General features: G+C 31.1%; 2 protein-coding genes across 9 annotated transcripts in view; one reads left to right on the plus strand and one right to left on the minus strand.

Moving 5' to 3' along the window:
- LOC139514341 (transcriptional repressor protein YY1-like) lies at positions 1–18102 on the minus strand. Of its 6 annotated transcripts, XM_071303442.1 has the most exons (10): positions 17608–18049; positions 11733–11877; positions 8285–8323; positions 7654–7711; positions 6276–6434; positions 5645–5814; positions 3107–3157; positions 2821–2853; positions 2165–2231; positions 1–1369 (listed from the first exon to the last, which is right to left on the minus strand). In XM_071303442.1, the coding sequence occupies exons 1-9, from the start codon at positions 18047–18049 to the stop codon at positions 2192–2194; spliced, it is 1137 nt and encodes a 378-aa protein (XP_071159543.1). In that variant the 3' UTR covers positions 1–1369; positions 2165–2191. The 6 variants fall into 6 exon arrangements, with proteins under 6 accessions (XP_071159543.1, XP_071159546.1, XP_071159545.1 ...); XM_071303445.1 differs by lacking the exon at positions 8285–8323 and having other exon boundaries at positions 17608–18094; XM_071303444.1 differs by lacking the exon at positions 2821–2853.
- The window catches only part of LOC139514344 (sphingolipid delta(4)-desaturase DES1-like), a 16512-nt gene continuing 14282 nt past the window's right edge, over positions 17061–19290 (plus strand). Inside the window, exons 1-2 of one of the 3 annotated variants that reach the window (XM_071303453.1) lie at positions 17061–17085; positions 18206–18316. In XM_071303453.1, the coding sequence (XP_071159554.1) occupies positions 18235–18316 (82 nt within the window). In that variant the 5' untranslated portion in view covers positions 17061–17085; positions 18206–18234. Of the gene's footprint in view, positions 17086–17309; positions 17415–18105; positions 18317–19290 lie in introns of those variants that run through there. The other 2 variants (XM_071303452.1, XM_071303451.1) reach the window with 2 other exon arrangements.

The raw sequence follows: 19290 nt of genomic DNA on the forward strand, positions 1-19290 counted from the left end.
TTCTCTTCTTTTCTTTAATCACATTTTAACTGCTTGCATTAGCACTGACAATACCCATTCTTATAAAGAATAGCAACATAATAATCTCAGTTCGCCAATGTCTTAAGGACATTAACTTACAATTAATGCTTCTGTATGAATGACGATGAATTAATAAATACATGTACAAAATGTCTATACAGCTTACAATGAACTTTATATGCAATCATCTTTAACAGAGAAATGAATATGGACTGTTCCCATTATAAATATGTGGTGCCAAAGGGTAGCACTTCATAAAATAATAGCAATTTCTGTGAGTTTCAATTCTTTAAAGAAGTATCATCATAAATTATACAAGAGGTTTCAGAGTGTTTCACATGCTCTGATAACCTAAATGGAACAGTCCTGATCAAACACATTTAGTTCTGTTCAATATGTTAATGATATGCAAAATTATACAATAAAATATCAATATTTATATAATCTATTATCAAATTTGATTATTTATTCTTTTTCTACAAGTCATAAATGATTTAAAGACTGTTTTCTCCTCACAAAATTCTTATCATAACAGGACTTTTTAAAGTTCAAATTTCTTAATTGGAAATACAAGAAAAAATTACAGGTTTCATAATTTGGGCACACAGCATTTGAATTCCCTTCCATCACTTCAGAATGGTTTGCAATTTACTAATAAAAATACCTCTTTTATGTTAACTTTTTTCAGGTTTCACGTGATTGAAGTTCATTATCTTCCATATGCATCAATAGATATTAAAGAAGCACAGCCCAGAAAGTATTTGAGGTCAAATAATTTAACTGAAGAATAAATATTCCAAAAATCAATTGTATTTTACACAATTTAAAATACAAACATTATGCTACAGAATAAATAATTGCATTCATTATCAAAGAATAGTACATTAATTGTGACATAACACACATAAAATTAACATCTATGCATTGTCATTGGATGGGAAGCACAGAAACATGAACTAGCCCTTTCCCAGAATTATAACAATCTGACCCAATCATTTTCCATGTTTTGTAATAGCAGCTCTAATTTCAATTGTTTATGACATGAACAAACAGAAATAAGACATATGAACATATCTACAAATGATTATTTTTCCCATATTTTCTACAGAATGAGAAGCCATAGAATTCTATATATAGAAATCATACTACAGGGGAAACAATTTCAACGAACAATGAATCTGTGAACTTCAGTGTCGACAAGCTTAATCTAATCCTCTTCATATTCCAATGTAATCCCTGTAGAACTTCTATCTCTTTCTTACTACTGAACACATACTGTCTTCCTGACTTGATGGTGATAACATATCACCAAATACAATAAACGGTCATTTGCAAATAAAATCTAAATCTGAAATAGACAGAAAAAAGATAATTATAATAATTTAAAGATTTACAGTTTAATGAAATAATTATTTATTTTTTTTAGAAATCTTCTATATCATTAAATTAATAGGCTACAGAATTCACCAAACATTGAAAATTCACTTTAAATTGTAAGCTTCTACTTCAATTCTTGATGACTTTGAACAATACAGTTCATCAGTATAAACTTAGTATGTCCAAATTTCTTTGTTAAAGTCAGTTCATAAGTTGTTATTTTTTTTGTGATTTTTGCTTTTATATTTTATACATTATCAGCTATGTATCTGTTATTGAAAACATAGTTCTCCTTGATAGAAACTTTATGTATATTGTATAATGTATATTAATAGGCATTTACTCTGCTTAATTAATTAGTTGTCATTGCTTATTGTCCAGTTGCAAATATTTCATAAACATTCATTCAGGACAGTAGTCTTCTGTCTTGTTGCAATTAAATATACTTTAATTTTCCTTCTTTTTTTGTAAATTTGTTGTTCGACAGTGTGCAAGTTTACAAATATATATTGTGTATTTTTTTCGCCAGTGCATCAATTTATATCCATATTAATGATGAATTAGTAATTTGTTGATGTAGGACAATTCATAATTGAATCTTGTTAAAATATATCTAGGCTTACATTTTTTCACAAAACATGTTAAAATATATCTAGGCTTACATTTTTTCACAAAACAGTGTCCTGATGCATATAGTTAATAATAGAGTATTCAAGAATTTATTTTTTTCAGTTCTGGCCTCAACCTTGAAAGATATTATACTTACGTTTTATATACATCTAATGTTGTTCCTTCATTGCTCTTCATATGCATAACCAATTAATGTTGTTTCTCTACAAGATAAATATAACAATGGTTGAAGAACTTGCTTTTGTTGAAACTGGTTCACAATCATAACTTGCTACACATTCTCAAAACAAAGATACAAACTACATGAGGAATAATCATCTTATTCTTTTATTTTTTTAAACATTAGAATATCTGACATTTTTATATTAAATCTTTTATAAAGTTTATTGTTAGACATGTAACATATGCTTGAATTAATTTGGAAATTTTTTATATTCATGAAAGAGAAGTTGGTCAAGTTTCCAAGCATGTATTTCACATGATGATTATTAATCTTGCTCTAATTTCAGGGAACTACAACTTTTTCGTGTGTACTTAGAATTCTGATATTATATTTCTGCACAATTCATGGAAACAAAAGTTATTAGAAGTGGACATAAGAATTTCTTACAAATACAAATACATTTTCATTCTGATTGGTCTTTTGATTCAGAATTTTATTTAGTATTACCAAAATTGTCATCAACAGTATGTAATGCAGGATGTGACTATTTGTACAAATGATGTAAAATTATTTAGAGTTTATCTTTTAAGTGTACTTAAATTCATATATAAAAGTTTTAAAAAACTTACTGATTAGGCAGTTGGTAAGCAGATGCTTGACTTCTGAAAAAAAATATTCAAAGTTATAAATTCATTTATAATCATTTTGCATGATGACAAAATTGGTAAACATTTAGTGGAATATTTCCGTCTAGAAACTAGTTTTCATTAGACTGTAATCTAAACATGTTCTCCAGTTATTTATTACAATACAATTTTTTTTTTCAAGTCAACAAAAAAAAAATAGACTGGTATTAATGCCAAGAAGACTTTTAACAAAATAGCAAAATACAAGTGTGTAAACATATATACTTACAATACTAAACCATCATCAAATGTCATTATCTTTTCTGTGTTTGAAACAGCACTGTCAAAACAAGACAAAATATTTTTTTATTATCATCTACAAAGTCATCTTCTGCATTGATTTAACATGAAGGCACAACTATGATAAAATGTCATTAACAAAATAAAATTTATGATGACCTCTAAATGTCATTGGAATTCTTGTTGGGTAGCTGTCTCACTCACACTATTAGATATCTTGGTGTAATCAGGGGTGTACAGAATTTTACACCGTTGTTGAAAATTCATACACCCTGAGGCGCAGTCGAATGGGTGTATGAATTTTAAACAACGGTGTAAAATTCCGTACACCCCTGATTACATCAAGATAACGAATTTATTTCTTATGAACAATTCCTTTACTCATTTTGAAACCAGGACGTAAAATTGTAAAAATGGTAATGAAAAATTTTCAGCGTAACATTATTTCAATGTCCATGTTGCTGCACATCTTCAAATACTTTTTTACTTTATTTTTGGAAAAATTCAGAAAATTTTTGTGTTCTTTTGAGTTTCCAAAAAAAAAAAAAAAATTTTCTTCTTATTATTTTTTTTCCAATTTTTTTTTTTTTTCTTTATTTTGGGAACATTTACTTTTCTTATTTTTTTGGGCAAAATTTCATATTTTTAAAAATTTTGGCAAAATTTTATTTATCCCCAGGTGAACAAGGGTGGGGTGTTATTTACACCGGGGTAGTCAACCAATCAGATTGCAGTACTTTTGCTGCATAAGAAATAAACATCTTTACATCGTTGTTAAATAATATATGAATTGAAAACTGGTTCTGTGTAAAGAGAGTCATATCTCTTGCACGTTAAAGACACCCTTGTAGATTTCGAAAAAGAGCAGACTAATGCCGCTACAAGGCAGCACTCGCACCCGCAAAGTGGAAAGGGATTAATATTATTTGCAAAACTTGTTTCCCAATCCACTATAAATAAATATGTTTAAACTAAAACTGGTTAATACATGTAAGAATTTGGTTAATTATTTTTTTTATAAATGTATCAATGTGTATATATGATCTGCAAATGATCTGATAATGGTAGAGTTGACTCACTTGGCTTTAAGGTGGTATGGGAGTCTAAAATAAAAATGATAGAATTTGTTCATACTTTGCCAAAACGTTGTATCTATTGATACATGTTGAAAAATATAATAAAAAGGATAGGTCACCGTGCATTTTCTCAGGCTACAGGACAGGACAAAATGACACATTTTGTATGGATTATACAGGAAAAAACACCATTTTGTGATTAGAAACTAAACAAAATGATAAATTGATAAATACTTCAGGAAACGATAGCTTTCAGACACTGCTTTGAGAATATCAAAAGAAAAGATAGGGTCACCGTACGTTTTTTCTGGCTTAAAATACAAAATAGGAAAATTCCATACAGAATCCTTTAGAAAATGCACTTTTTTAGAGTTACCTCCCCTTAACCCTTTCACCGACTGCTGCCCAGACAGAAGCTACTCTGAGACGATGGCTTCCCTGGCTACTTTTACTCAAGTGGGAGACCTTCATAATAAATGTCAATAAAAACTTGTTTATAGTTATTTGTGTATTTATTTCATTCACTAACACCATGTTCACAGTTTTGTTCATGTTTTAATAATTTTTCTTCATAAAATGTTCAAATTTTCAAATTTTCGGCATTATCTAGGTGAAATTCTCAAAATTTTGCTCTAAGACCCCAAATCGTAATTTTTTAACCCAAAACGGCAAAATTTTGAAAAAAATTTATGAGGCTATACAAATTCCTCACACTGAACGATGTCCATTCCAAGTGTTTTGTATATAAAACTACATTTTATGTCAAAAAAGTATACTAGTTTGGCTTCAATTCTTCCATACTTTTCAAAAAAAATGTTCCCTCATTTCAAATTCTCGTAAATTCCGTAAATTTCGTCTGATTTTGACACGGTTTTCAACAAACGGAAGCGCCATGTTTACACTTTCATCCGGGTATTCATCAAAGAAAGATAACTCATGTTTGCACTGTTTTAAGCGGGAAATATAAAAGAGGTATTCCGATCCCGGTAAAACGGGACTCATCGTCAGCTGTCTGAAGCGTGAATCCCGGTAAACCGGGACTCATCAGCGAAATGGTTAAAATGCCAATTTTTAAAAAAATAAAAACAACCAAAAATAATTAACATTTGAAAAAATATTAATATTTAGAAGTTATATTCTTATAAATTGGTACTTTTAAATGAAAATGTACATTAAACATCTGCATTCCTGCATCAAATTTTGCTAACTTGATGGAAAATCTGGACCTTTGATTCTCTATTTTTTACAATCCAAGATGAAGGAAGACACCCATACCACCTTAACACATTATTATATGTATTTCAACATTGTTTTTTTTATTAGCATGTAAGTCTTTATTACACCTTGTTGGTTGAGTTGAAAAAATTTTGGTTTAGTATGTATTACATGCAACTTATAACTGGTTAAGTTGATTTACTTGGCATTAGCATGCATTTTTATATTTTACTTACTTTGCTTTAGCATGTGTTAGTATATGAGACTTGAGGTTGGTAGATTGTGCAAACTTTTTATTGCAGCCATCAAACGGACAAACATATGGTCTGTCCCCTGTATGTATTCTAACATGTGTCCGTAAGTTAAAGTCCAGTGAAAATCTTTTCCCACATCCTTCAAATGTACACTGCAAAATAAAATGCCAACAATAGTAAGAATTCAATAGTCAAAATCATAATAAAAAGTTAAAAACTCAGTTTTAATTGAACTACCTTCTCACTTGTAAGTAATACAAGTAATACATATTGTGTTGAAATTGTGAGGCCAATAGTTTTAAGTTTCAATTATATCAAGGACTATTTCACTTTCAGCCTTAAAGTACACTGACCCTGTTGCTCATATGTTTGGTCATGACCCTATTAGATATAAGTTCCTCCATGGTTATATTATAAAATTTTATGTACTCTTCTGCTATCATTTTCAGCAACAATATGCATAAGACATTTCTTCTGCTGTGAAGAGAGCTTTTTGGAATTCATGGGAAAATCAACACCAAATAATGAATATATCTTGAATCTTTTTTTACACTTTAACTTAAGTAACTAGCAATTAACCCTATACTTATTAAATTTCGTATTCGTATAATACCTGAAATGGTTTCTCCCCTGTGTGGACAAGCTGGTGCCGTTTTAACTTTGAACTTTCAACAAAGGCTTTCCCACATTCTGCACAGACATGTACCCTTGGTCCATGCGTATGTAGATGTTTGCGCATGGCTGAGTTATCACGAAACATTTTATTGCAACCCTGTAAAAAAAAAGTACAATCAATCTAGAACAAGCTATTTACAATTAGTTAAATAGAGCCAGCACAAAAAATCTTAAAGATTATGGTCATGTAGGGAATTGACAGTGACTATTATAGACAATTTAAAAAAAGAGAGTTTAAAATTTGAAATATAGCAAACACACTGGTCTGTTGTCAAACAAATTATGATGAATGTAGATATTTTTGGTTTTTGTTTCTTAGGTTGCTGTCTCGTTTGAACATATACTACACATCTTTCATCAACCACAACAAATTGATTAATTTTTCTTTGACATTGGCTTAAAACAGATACAAATACATGCAATACAAAATTTGAAAATTTTATAAAAAAGAACAGGACAGCTACCCTTCAACACATAATATTCTTGACCTTGAGGAACAATATTGATTCAATTAGATAAGGATAGAGATTTTTTTTTACTGCAGACATTTTTGCTTAGCAGCAGTACAATTATTGTTTTTTCTTCACCACAGGACTGAAATATTTTATTTATCTACATGACACATTAAACATGGAACTTTATCGCTCACAATAAAACACACAGAATTATTCAAGGAAAAATGAAATCTTTTCGTTTATGCCCATATATATACATCCCATTTCAGTGAAATGTAATGACCATTTTTTACATGGGATTATAACAACTATACAGAGAATATTGACAGTTAAGCCAAACTATGTACTATGGATTCATTATTTTTTGTTGAATATCAATTCTTTGTGGATTTCGTTGGTACAGGAGAACCACGAAATCTAAAGTTCAACAAACAAGAATGTGTCCCCAGTACACGAATGCCCCACTCGCACTATCATTTTCTATGTTCAGTGGACCGTGAAATTGGGATGAACCCTCTAATTTGGCATTAAAATTAAAAAGATTGTATCATAGGGAACATGTATACTAAGTTTGAAGTCAATTGGACTTAAACTTCATCAAAAACTACTTTGACCAAAAACTTTAACCTTAAGCGGGACAGATGGACGAACGGACGCACAGACCAGAAAACATAATGCCCCTCTACTATCATAGGTGGGGCATAAAAACACATTTTTATAGGTTTTTATGCAGACTTCGACTAAACCACAAAATTAGATATCCATGAACATGAAAGTTTTCCTCAAACCATAAAAATTGGTACCCACGAAAAACAAACGAATTCACAGTAACTAAGTTCTATATTCAGCCTAGAATTATACCTTATGTGGACAAGGAACTGTTCTTGGCACATCATCTGCAGCTTTTCTTGGCTTTATTCTGAAATAATCAAATATAACTGTTAGTTCTTTCATTTTTTTAAATCTCTTTTTGTAATTAAATTTTTAGCGCCGCATGTACATGTACATATAGTTAATAAATTTTGGACAAAGTTGCATTAGATTACAAAGTTTGATGATTTAGAAATACAGTCCTTAATATTATGGCGCGACAAGCTAAATTTTTATTCATATTTTCTTTCAGCTAAAGAGTATGCATCCAAACTCCTCCCCATTTTTGCTGCAATTATTCTTTACTGGGTTAAATTAAAAATACAGTAACACAAATCTACCATTTAATATTCAGGTCCCAAATCTGAATCCATTAACGTAAAAATGGTAAATAATTTCAAAAAGAAGTCTTCAACAACATGGTTCATCTGTTTGCTCAGCTTGACATTACAAAATCACAATGCTTTAAAAATGTTCATATTCATGCATGATGTAATGAGGTTATAAGAATTAACATGTGACCAATGAATGATTTTATAGACGTTACCTTGTCAATGATCAAAAGCAGACAATATAATAGCTAATATTGAAATATTTGGTCCCTTCCCCGTCTGATAAATACCTTGAGTGCTGTAGCAACTGCATGTCTCTTGGCTGGAGACTGAAATTAACAACAAATCCAATTTGTTTATTTGAAATGAATATGGATTTCTTTTAACTCATTATTCTATATTGAAAACAAGCTAATATTAAAGCAATCAGCGCTTTAAAAAAATATAGAAAAAAAAACAGCCTTTAAACTTAGTAATAAGAATGCAATATAATCAATCTACTGGCAAAGGCAATAACTGAAATGTTATCTGGGATCTCAGTTAGCTTTTTAATTAGAATGAATTCTAACTACATACAGAGAATTCAAGTTACGAAAGCCATTTGACCAACATTGAGGAAATGAGCTTTAACATAGATATACATGTAAGAAGATGTGGTATAAGTGCCAATGAGACAACTCTCCATCCAAGTCAAATTTTATAAAAGTGAACCATTATAGGTAAAAGTACAGTCTTTAAAACGGAGCCTTGACTCACACCGAACAGCAAGCTATGAAGGGACCAAAAAATGACAAGAGTATAATCATTCAAATGGAAAACTAACAGTCTTATCTTAATAAAAAAAACAAGAAATGAGAAAACACTTTTGAACCACAACAACAAATTTTACTTGCTTGTTTAATTTCCATACCAGATGTTGGACAAATCTGTTCTGTGTATTTTTGTTTTTTCATGTTTTGACTGTTCCTTTATAATGCACTTACCTAATGCATTCATAAAGGTACCTAATGCATTCATAAAGGTACCTAATTGGCACATGGATCATTAAATGCCATGATAATTCTTTAGACTAATAGTTGAAAAAAAAAATTGAAGTGCAAATTGCAATGTTAGTTAGAAGTAAAAAATACTGTTAGAGAAGTGACTTATTGAGTTACTACAGCACTCAAAAATAATAATAAGAACTTTGTATCAAATAACAATACTAGTACAGTAACCTTGTAATGTAGGTACATCATAACATGTAAACTAAAGGCCATTTATTGACTATTTTGTAATTTAAAATATATTTATGAACTATACTTCAAGTGAGTCATTCAAGGAAAGTATGAGTTTATGGCAATGATATGTATTTACACCAAATACATTTAAGCAATGATAAAACCATGCAATAGCTATATTGAATTTAACATTTAGCAGGTGCATTATTTATTATAAAGGCTAAGCAAAGGCCAAGGGGAGAACACTGACCCCTTGTTTGAAAAATTAGATCCCATGTTATAAGGAAACTCCACGCAGGAATAAACTGATGGGTTATGCTTTAAACTAGGTGGAACACTGTACATTGTAAGTGGTTCAAAATTAATGTGTCTCTTTCATTTATAGATGTCATTCCAAACTACATGTACTGTGGAGAAAAATGCCAAACAAATATATTCTTGTACTGAAAAGTTCTTGTAATGGAAAACTAATCATTTGACCTATCCACTGAATTATATGGCAAAACAAAGCAAAGTGTGCTCAACCCTTCTTTAATATCACAGTCAAGTGAGACAGCTAGCAGGGATGTTATTATTTACCATAATCAATAAAGTGTTGCTATGAAATTATATACAATGTATTTGTGTGGTATCTACTTTCCTTCTTAAAATAGTAAAACAATTCAATGAGTTAATTTGAGTCCCTTTGTGATTTCGATAACCCCCCCCCCCCCCCCTCCCCCCTTGTACAAATGTGAGTTAAATTTTTACAAGAGGTTATACTGAGTGATCACTAAGGGAGTGGGATTGCTTGAACTTTTGTGAGACAAATATGTCGTTAGGCCACTTGGTACATGTACATGTTATACAATAAGTTAGTGCAAATTAGTGTAAACAAAATTAAAATATCTTAAAGGTTAGTACTGATGTTAAAGGGGCACTAGCTGTCAAATTCATTGTAACCGATTTGACTCAAATTCTCATATTTGGTTTATAACAATGTAAAACATTTATCCAAACTATCAAAAGTCTAAAATAAACAGTTTACAGAGCATGGGGTAGATAATATATAGGTTCGTTTCGTGTGTATTTTAGTCCAGACGCCATCTAATTAACTATCGATTTGACCTCAGATGACCATATAAGCGATGTAAACAAAAATAAAGATACGAATAGATTAAATCAACACGTGCAATTGCATTTTTATAGGTCTGTTTGATTTTATTTTATAGATTAAAAATAGATGTTTCTCATTGTTTTTAACCATATAAGAATGATTTTATGTGCATCGAATTAGTAATCAAATGATTTACCGTAGTTTCACTTTCATTGTTGACATTCTTTTTCTTTAAATAACCAGTACACGTACAATGCATGCGTTGTCAATCTCTAGCTAGGGGTTAACTTGAAGTTCACATGAATACCGGTTAGAATGATGATGACGTTTTCACTTGCAAGTGAATCAGTCAAAAATTATGTTTAATCGCTTATTTCAACAAAATTAAAGGAAATTGATTGCTAAAAGCAAATTATTATTTCATTATTCCAATTTGATTAATGATTGATCTAAAAAAAATCATACTTTATTTTTTTATATATATCGTAGCTAGTGCCCCTTTAAGCAAAATTTTAATTAAATAAAATATTTTGCTTATAACAGGATAACATTTTGTTATTATGATTTATTAAAGCATGAAAATGTGAAGTGGTGGTTGCAACATAGAGTTGACAAATCCCAAAGTTATGCCCCTTTGTACATATTAATCATAGTACTAACAACTACATAAATTATTCAGTATGAGTAATACATTAATATGTATACCTAGATCATTAATGATTACTGTGACACCACATCATAGTAATGATACATGTAGTATTTAAGGCAAAGAAAACTTTGAAAGGGTGAGCTGCCCTTGAGTGTTTCTACTATTTTCAGGGTTTTTTGTAATTTTTGCAATTTGAACAAAAGAAATCCAAATCTTGAAAGAAAATTTGCAACAGGACCTTTTTTTACATTGCTCCCTCTGACATGTTGTATCCAGATTCTGAACCATAAATTTTTTTTTATGCACTACTATTTTACATGCTAAGAATTGTTTTTTTTCTCCTAATATTTTTCATTGAACTGCACGGTAATAAATAACATGTACATAATTATAATATATATGATATATGGGAAAAAATCATTTATATTCATATAAAATAATAACAAGAACACACAGTGACTTCAAAGTGCTTTTTGTAATGTTTAAGACACAGCTAAAATTTTGTTAGGTAGGGAAACAAGAAGCACACATATTATTTTGAGTAACAAATCTAGCAATAAAAATAAGGAGATGAAGTCTGTTTTTAAAAGAGACAACTGTCAACCAAAGTTTTAATGACCAAGATAAAATATGCTAGTCCAGATTACTAATTCAATGTTACATGTTCACAAATCCCTCATTACCCATCTTGGTTAAGAATAAAAAGTACATAAACACATTTTATCAACAAAATCGAAATAATTTTGCAAGTTTAATTTTTTTTTCAATTATACCTGGCAAATTCTGCAAGTTGTTTAGGGTCACTTAAATCAAGTCCAGGAATACCACCAGGTGGAAGTTTTTTGCCAGTCATATATTCTGTAAAATCAGCATCTGTTTCTGATACTTCATCTTCAAGTTTTATTTTGTCATCCCCACCTGGAAATATGTGAAAGCTTATATAATTGAATGACATAATATTAAAATATCTTGCCTACAGTGATACATTCACAGTAAATTCAAACATTTAACTCAAAAGTTTTTAGGTGCTCTTTTGTTCTGATTTTTTGTAAATACATGTATATTTTGTTGGTCAACCAATAGTCCAATACAAATGTACATTAAATATTTAAAAGAGAGGTTGGAGCTTCTGTCCTTTACAATACAGCTAACTGGTTTTTATCACATTTTTATAATTTTCATTGTAAAAGCAATAAAGGGCAATAACTCAGAATGGTAAAAATGAAAATCCTCTTAAAATATCAAACTTGATCTCAATTTCTCATCTTTAAATATCAAACTTGATCTCAATTTTTTGTATCTGACAAAACCATTAAATATGAAACACATTTGTAAAACAGTTCATGTACAATGTACTCATAATTTATTTTAAAGAAAAGACAAAGTGCCATTTTCAAACCAATTAAGGACCATAAGGCATAACTCCTAAATGATAAAATGAAAATGTTGAGCTTGACCTCAATTTTGCATTTTTGTCAACCAAAAAATACCAATAATTGGAAATTGTTGTGGTTGTTTAAGTGTATTATATCACTTTGCACTTCCATGAGTTGATGGTGCATTTTCTACAGCAGAACTTATCTCTCCTGACCAGTTGAACTGTGAGTAAGCAAACTGTAATTATGTTTGTAATATACAGTTAAGTATTAATATGACTTGTATGTTGGCAGGGATCTCCATGGCCTGTTTAACGATGGCACCCCGCCATCGTTAAATTCAAATGTCTTGCGCCATCGTCAAATGACTAGCGCCATCGTTAAATTGTCTTGCGCCATCGTTAAATTGTCTTCCGCCATCGTTCAAAACTTCATCGTTTTTATTAGCCGGATGCCATTTTTTTATCAATTATAATCAAATGCATGTAATTGCATAACCCTTAGGCTTTTTATGTTATAATCCAATACAGTTCTAACGCCTGAGGGATATCCGGATTAAGATCGCTAATCACTTGCACCTGAGCTTGTACAGGTAGGTCAACAAACCAGACAGGAGAACCAACTAGGTTAAAAAAGCTCTTTTCAACTTTGTTACAATTCAGATCTTTGATATGAGTACACAATATGCCTAGCCTCACTGGACACAATTACGAACGATTTTTGAACTTTAATTATTTTTTTTCTTTGTAGAATACTTTTCTTGAATTGTTTGTACCATAGAATTAAAGATGTATGAATGCTTTTCATTTTGAATCATAACACACATAATTTTCTATTTACGTTGGGATACTTTGATAAGATTTTCATGACCTGGTTTTATGGGTCTAGCAAGCCCAATATGGATGCAATTACAAACAGCACTATATTTATATATCTGGCAGAAAAAAATCAACGAAAATGATCTAAATTTATGAAACATACATTAATCTTATCTTAAACACATTTCCTAAGAAAATAAGAAGTGTAATATGGTATTTTACTTCAAATTCTTTAGCAGTAGTTGAAGACGAAATTAGTGACAAAAAATTTTCTTTGAAAAGGAAATAATTCAGATTTTTGGTTTTTATGCAAGTTCTTTCGTCTAAGAAGCACTGAATTCTCTTTTTAGTTAGGCCAACTAAAATTAATTAGTAGATTTTCATCCGAATTTTTGAAAAAAATGGGGCGGGTGGGAGGATTTTATTTTTTAAATTTTATTTCACATGAAACCTTCTTGTCAAGTGTTATTCATATATGCAAGTGTAATAATAAGCTTATATCATGTAAATACATGCATAAGGTATCGTGTATAAGACAATAAAAATCAAAACCAAGGAGTAAACAAAGACTCATAAAACCAAAAGACGTTTACATCTACAGTTACAAATAATAAATAAGAAACAACAAGAACTCCACTGAAAACCGGGAGCGAAATCAGGTGCTCTGGAAGGGTAAGTATTTCCCGCACCGTATACGGCACCCGTCGAATTATTTCTTTGATAGAACTAAGAAGGTTATTATGACTGCAGAAGAATATCAGATATGATTTCTGACACACGTTTATCATAATGGTCAATCAGCTCATGATAGCGCCCATAAAATTTCTTAACTTACGATTTTTATAAATTTGATTGATTCATAGCCCTGTCTTGGCAACTTTTGAGAAAGCAGTATTCCTCGTTCAACAAAATCAACGTACTTTGAGCTAACTCTAGAGTAACGTATCAATTGAGACAAATATACTCAATATGCTGGTGCTGCCTTTTCAAATTCGTAAATATACATCTCTGATTGGCAAACCACTTTTTCTACATGTAATTGCCGCTTTAGAAACCTATTTTATAGTAAACAGAAGAAACTTGGAGAAATGCTCTCTTCACCTACACCAAAATTGTGCTTTCTAAGCAATGTTTTGTTGTCCTATTAAAATGAAGCAAATACATTGGTATGCAACAAAAGTATGATAAGTACAGCATAAAATGAAAACTCAAACAGTGTTGAAATAATAGGGTTGGTCCTAGTCCAAATAATTATGACATCTGGCAAGGCTATTTTAACTTTTTTCTCGAACGCCTTCCAACAAAGGTTGTAGGACTAGGTTGGTCCTTAATATGCAAGATGCAAATATAATTACAATGTAGAACAAAGTTGTTTAATGACTCTATCGTGGGTAATGGGACAGTGAATGTAATCTGTTTGTCTACAAAAAACGAATGGCTAATCTAAATCTAAGGGCTTGCTATAAATTAAGAAATTAAAAATGTGTATGTTTGTCGATTTTCTGAACTCAAAATACGGCCAACAATCTAACAAGTTCATGCTTGTGTGTATTTCTTTATTCAAGTCATGATTTGTGTACTAATGTGTTCCACGATTCCTACGCTTTTGGGTTTCATTCACAGTCCAAATTTCTTGACAAAAAGTTATTGTGTAATTAAAAAAAATCCAAGGTGTTTTACTCACAAACAGTTGTGACATACGGCGATTTCCGTTCTTGGACGCAGCGTATTACCCGTAACCCGCATATTTCACGTCCGTCTTGTAATCAATCTCTATTCTCGGTAAATGATGTTGTCATCATAGATCAGCAGAATATATCGACTTAATCATTTAGTGAGAATAATCTTAAGAAATACGAAAACCGAAATTTGAAACAGGAAGTTTTAAATGAAACGAAATTATCGACGGTTACCGGTATTGGAAATGAACAAAATCCGGAAATCGTAATTTTTTCAAAAATAAAAAAAATTGGGGCGGGAAGATTTCAGAGGGGCGGGCGGGGATGAAAATCGATCAATTAATTTTAATTGGCCTTAGTGAACCTATGATTTTAATTTATATTTAACCTTTACTTTCAGAGTTCTTGGGACTTTTCAATAAATATACTTTTTTCTTCTGACAATGCTCATTTTCACCCGAGTCTGAGAAAACGTTTATTTTTGGATTATTTGGGAAAAATAAAGGGTATCACACATATGAACAGATTCAAGAGATATTTTTCTATCTATATCATGACAAAAGAAAACAATTTGCACTAGCTTGTGTGCTTACTTCATGTAATTTCCAAGAGAGGGAGTCATTATTTTGACATTTACTTAACTTAATTTTTCGTCGTTTGCTACATTAACCAAGTGCGCATTAACTTTATTTCCGTGAAAACACAAGTAACAGTGCTCTAGCTAGAAATCAAAAGGGGCAGGGTGCCAGTGGAGGGAAGGGCACTTTTTATGATAAGAAAAGGCACTGCTCATTTTTTTGTCTACGTTTCTGTGTGTATCACGAGTTAACGAATCTTTTTTTTTTTTTTTACTGTATATGTTGTTTTTTTTAAATAAAGATGCTTTTCAACTATAGTCTTTATTTCATTGTTTGTGTAGTTATGAATGATATAGTACATCTTCATCAACATATTATGTTTTTACAGTTTAACTTCACTCAACCCGTTATGAAAAAATGTGTGTTTTATTTGAAACAACAAATGGAAGTTTTTAACGACCTTGACTGGCTATACAGCCCTTGCTGAAACTGAGAGCATTACTAATTTAACAATGTTTAGAACATGGATTGCTAAAAGTATAATTATCAAGTAGAAATTGCAATATATATTTTTTAATATGTTCAAAGACAGTTAATATCTTTAAGGTAACATTATTATGTTATTATATATTCAATTGGTAATTTATTCCTATTTTTGATACTAGATAAAATTTTTATAGCACAAATTTGTAATAAGCTAAAACAGGGGAAGTAACTCTAAAATCAATTTCCACCACGTTTGGGTTAATTAAAAACTGTGCTTGTCGCTAACAAGTTGAGATGGAAGGCATTTCTGTAAAGGCATAGTTTTATTTTGATAACTTAAATTCAATTCTAAAGTCATGAAAGTCTTCATTTATATGTATACGCTCTTCCATTGTGACTTGGAGATCGAAAATGCTGACCCAAGCTAAACACTCTCGCTGACACATTCATCAAAAGTATGACAAAAAGATACATTGTCCTAATTAAATTACCTAGTTATTAACACCTTTGAAGTCTTTATCATTGTAATTGATTGTAATGACATGATTAACCTGGGGGCAATCCACAGGTGTCATATATGTAATTAACTTGGAGATCAGAAATCGGTGAAACAAAATTTTAACAAAACGGCACAAGATAATGTTGGAAAAAGATGTCAGGGCAGAAAGGCGCGGATGAAGGCACCCAGGGCGCGGCTCCCTTCTATTTTGGGATAGCGAGACAACTGAGTAATGTAGTGGGTTTTTAATTAATAGAAACATTTATTATTTTATCAGGCATAAATATAATATATGGGGGCAAACATTAAAAAACGTTTGTAATTCTTCCAGTAAGGCTACATGTATCACTTTTTTAAGTTCCATAACTCCAAAAAATTAATTCAGCTGAAATTTCTTGCCTGCTTTTACTGATAATTGAATGACAGTCCCTAAAAACAAAGCTTTCTTTTGAACATTGTGTGCAGTTTACAATGTACATAATCTAAATCTTTATCTGGTTTTTTTTTCATACATATGAATCTCGTATAATATCTACATACATGTACAATAAATGAATATAACTATTTATAAACTCCTCCCCTTTAAATCAAATTGTGACCTTCACCTAACAAAATTTTCTAAATAAAGAAATCACGTGATGAATTTCACGGTTGAATGCAAAGAAAGGAGCCATCTTGTCCATTTCCAAGGTCATTTTCCATTTTCAATAAAATATTCTTAGTTTCAACAAGAATCAATGTAATTAATTCACAATCATCTCCATCAATATTTTTTATATCAGAATTTACATTAAAACCATTACAAGACTCCAGCACATACTAAAACTGGGCTAAAATTCGCGGTCATCTTTCTGCAAATGGCCGCGGTCCGCCATTGCAAATTTACACCGCCATGTTCTTGCAATGGCTGAAATAATATGGCGGCGCCCATGAATTCACTATGGCCGACAGCTAAATCAAAACAAACATCTTAACTTGACTTGAAAAACATTGTCAGCCCTCAAATTGAACGAAAAAGGGTAAAAATACGTTGGGTGTGTCTACTTCAACATTCCATAAAAAGACAATGACGTCATTTCAAACTATCCTGTCTGTACGAACTATTGACAAGATTTCTTTGATTATCTTGACTTATTTTCGCTATTTTGACACAATAATATGCCAAAACTCATGACCAATAGTTTAATTTTTAAGAATAAGATATATACTGACCCGTAGCCCACATTGTTACTGAAAATTCTCCTTCCAAAGTTTTTATTTGAACCTGTTTTTGTTCCCATTTCTTCGATGATGAAGGCGAATCAAAGTTCAATTCTCCAAGTGTTCCAGCACTAACATAATTTTTTGAGCGACTTCCTTTCTTTTTACTCCCTTTGCCCTTTCTATATGTACAAATTTCTTCTGTAGATACTTCTATCTCAGGCGCAGGAACAGGTATACTGTCAACATACACGAGGTTAGGATCACCGACAACTTCCTCACGAGTTTGTAAAATTATTTCTTCCTGTCCATCTGGCAAGGGTTGTAAAGCTATCATAGGTTGCACTTCAATTGTTTCATCGGTCGTTTCAACTGTCTCTATCGGCACCTCAACAGGGATCGATTCCACCTCAACTTCTTGAATTTCAACTTCCGAACCAATGATGGACGCCATGTTGGTAATGGCGGCCAGCAAGTTTTGTTCGCTGGGGGTCGTAGTTAACTCATTTGTCACGTGATAAAATCATTCATGTGTATCTGAAAGTCGTAAGATCATTTTAGAATAAAGTTAAATGGTCTGATATTGAGGAACAAACGATTTATATTATAGGAGCAAACAGCTGTTAACATATTAAAAGTATGGGCGCTCAAGTTTCTCAAACGGACTATGAATGGGTGTATACGGAAGAACCACATGCAACACGAAGAAAAGAAATATTGGGTAAGAATAAATAAAAATTTTGAGTGAGACATGACACCACTGGCACTGCAGTACTATATAACTGAGACACCGGTAATCTCCACACCCATTTTTAATGTTGTATAAGGTCTAAAATTTTGAGATTTACTTTTAGTCGAGTAGCAAGTATCAAGTTGCAAAAAGCGAGTATCAAGTTATGAAAGGTGAGTATCGAGTTATAAAAAGTGAGTAGCGAGTAACAAAAAGCGAGTATCGAGTTATAAAAAGTGAGGAGCAAGTATCAAAAAGTGAGTAGCGAGTTATAAAAAGCGAGTATCGAGTTATAAAAGTGAGTAGCGAGTAACAAAAAGCAAGTATCGAGTTATAAAAAGTGAGTATCGAGTTATAAAAAGTGAGTAGCGAGTAACAAAAAGCGAGTAGCGAGTTATAAAAAGTGAGTAGCGAGTAACAAAAAGCGAGTATCGAGTTATAAAAAGTGAGTATCGAGTAACAAAAGCTACCATTTATATTTTTGGTTTTTCAACGAATGATCATCTCATGGTTTGTTTCCCTTTTCATTACTTACTAATTCTGAAGGCTTTCAATACAATTTGATACCTTGCTATTTTATATGAATTCATTGCAAAGGATAGTCGTTTTACTTTATTTATAAATTACTCTAAATTAGGATAAATGTTTTTATTTCGTCATCTAACCTGATTATTTGTTTATAGTTTGCTTAGTATCGACCCGATGAGTTAAAACTTAAAAGCTGTTCTCTTCAGAGTTTTACTTGGTTGTTCTTATGTTGTGCTGTACCGGTAATGCCACTGTCCTATGTTAGAGGAAAGGGACAGATCCTGCACATACTTTTAACCTCCCTAAATATATATACGGTTTCCTAACTTACCTGTTCCAAGTAAGAAATCTATGATTTTTGTTGTCTCTTGTTACTGTAATTCATATATACATGTTTTAACATTGATGATTTCGTATTTAAATCTGGGTGTTGTTTA

Source organism: Mytilus edulis, chromosome 3, assembly GCF_963676685.1.
Source record: "Mytilus edulis chromosome 3, xbMytEdul2.2, whole genome shotgun sequence".
NCBI classification, from domain to species: Eukaryota; Metazoa; Mollusca; class Bivalvia; order Mytilida; family Mytilidae; genus Mytilus; species Mytilus edulis.

Bases quoted from the DNA above. Each gene is read 5' to 3' on its own strand.
- LOC139514341 (XM_071303442.1), bottom strand. From the start codon at position 18,049: ATGGCGTCCATCATTGGTTCGGAAGTTGAAATTCAAGAAGTTGAGGTG. The intron at 8,324-11,732 runs GTATAATTGAAA...TGTTAATTTCAG, and splicing joins CAACTTGCAGAATTTGCCAG to TCTCCAGCCAAGAGACATGC. The intron at 7,712-8,284 runs GTATTTATCAGA...TGATTATTTCAG, and splicing joins CAGTTGCTACAGCACTCAAG to AATAAAGCCAAGAAAAGCTG.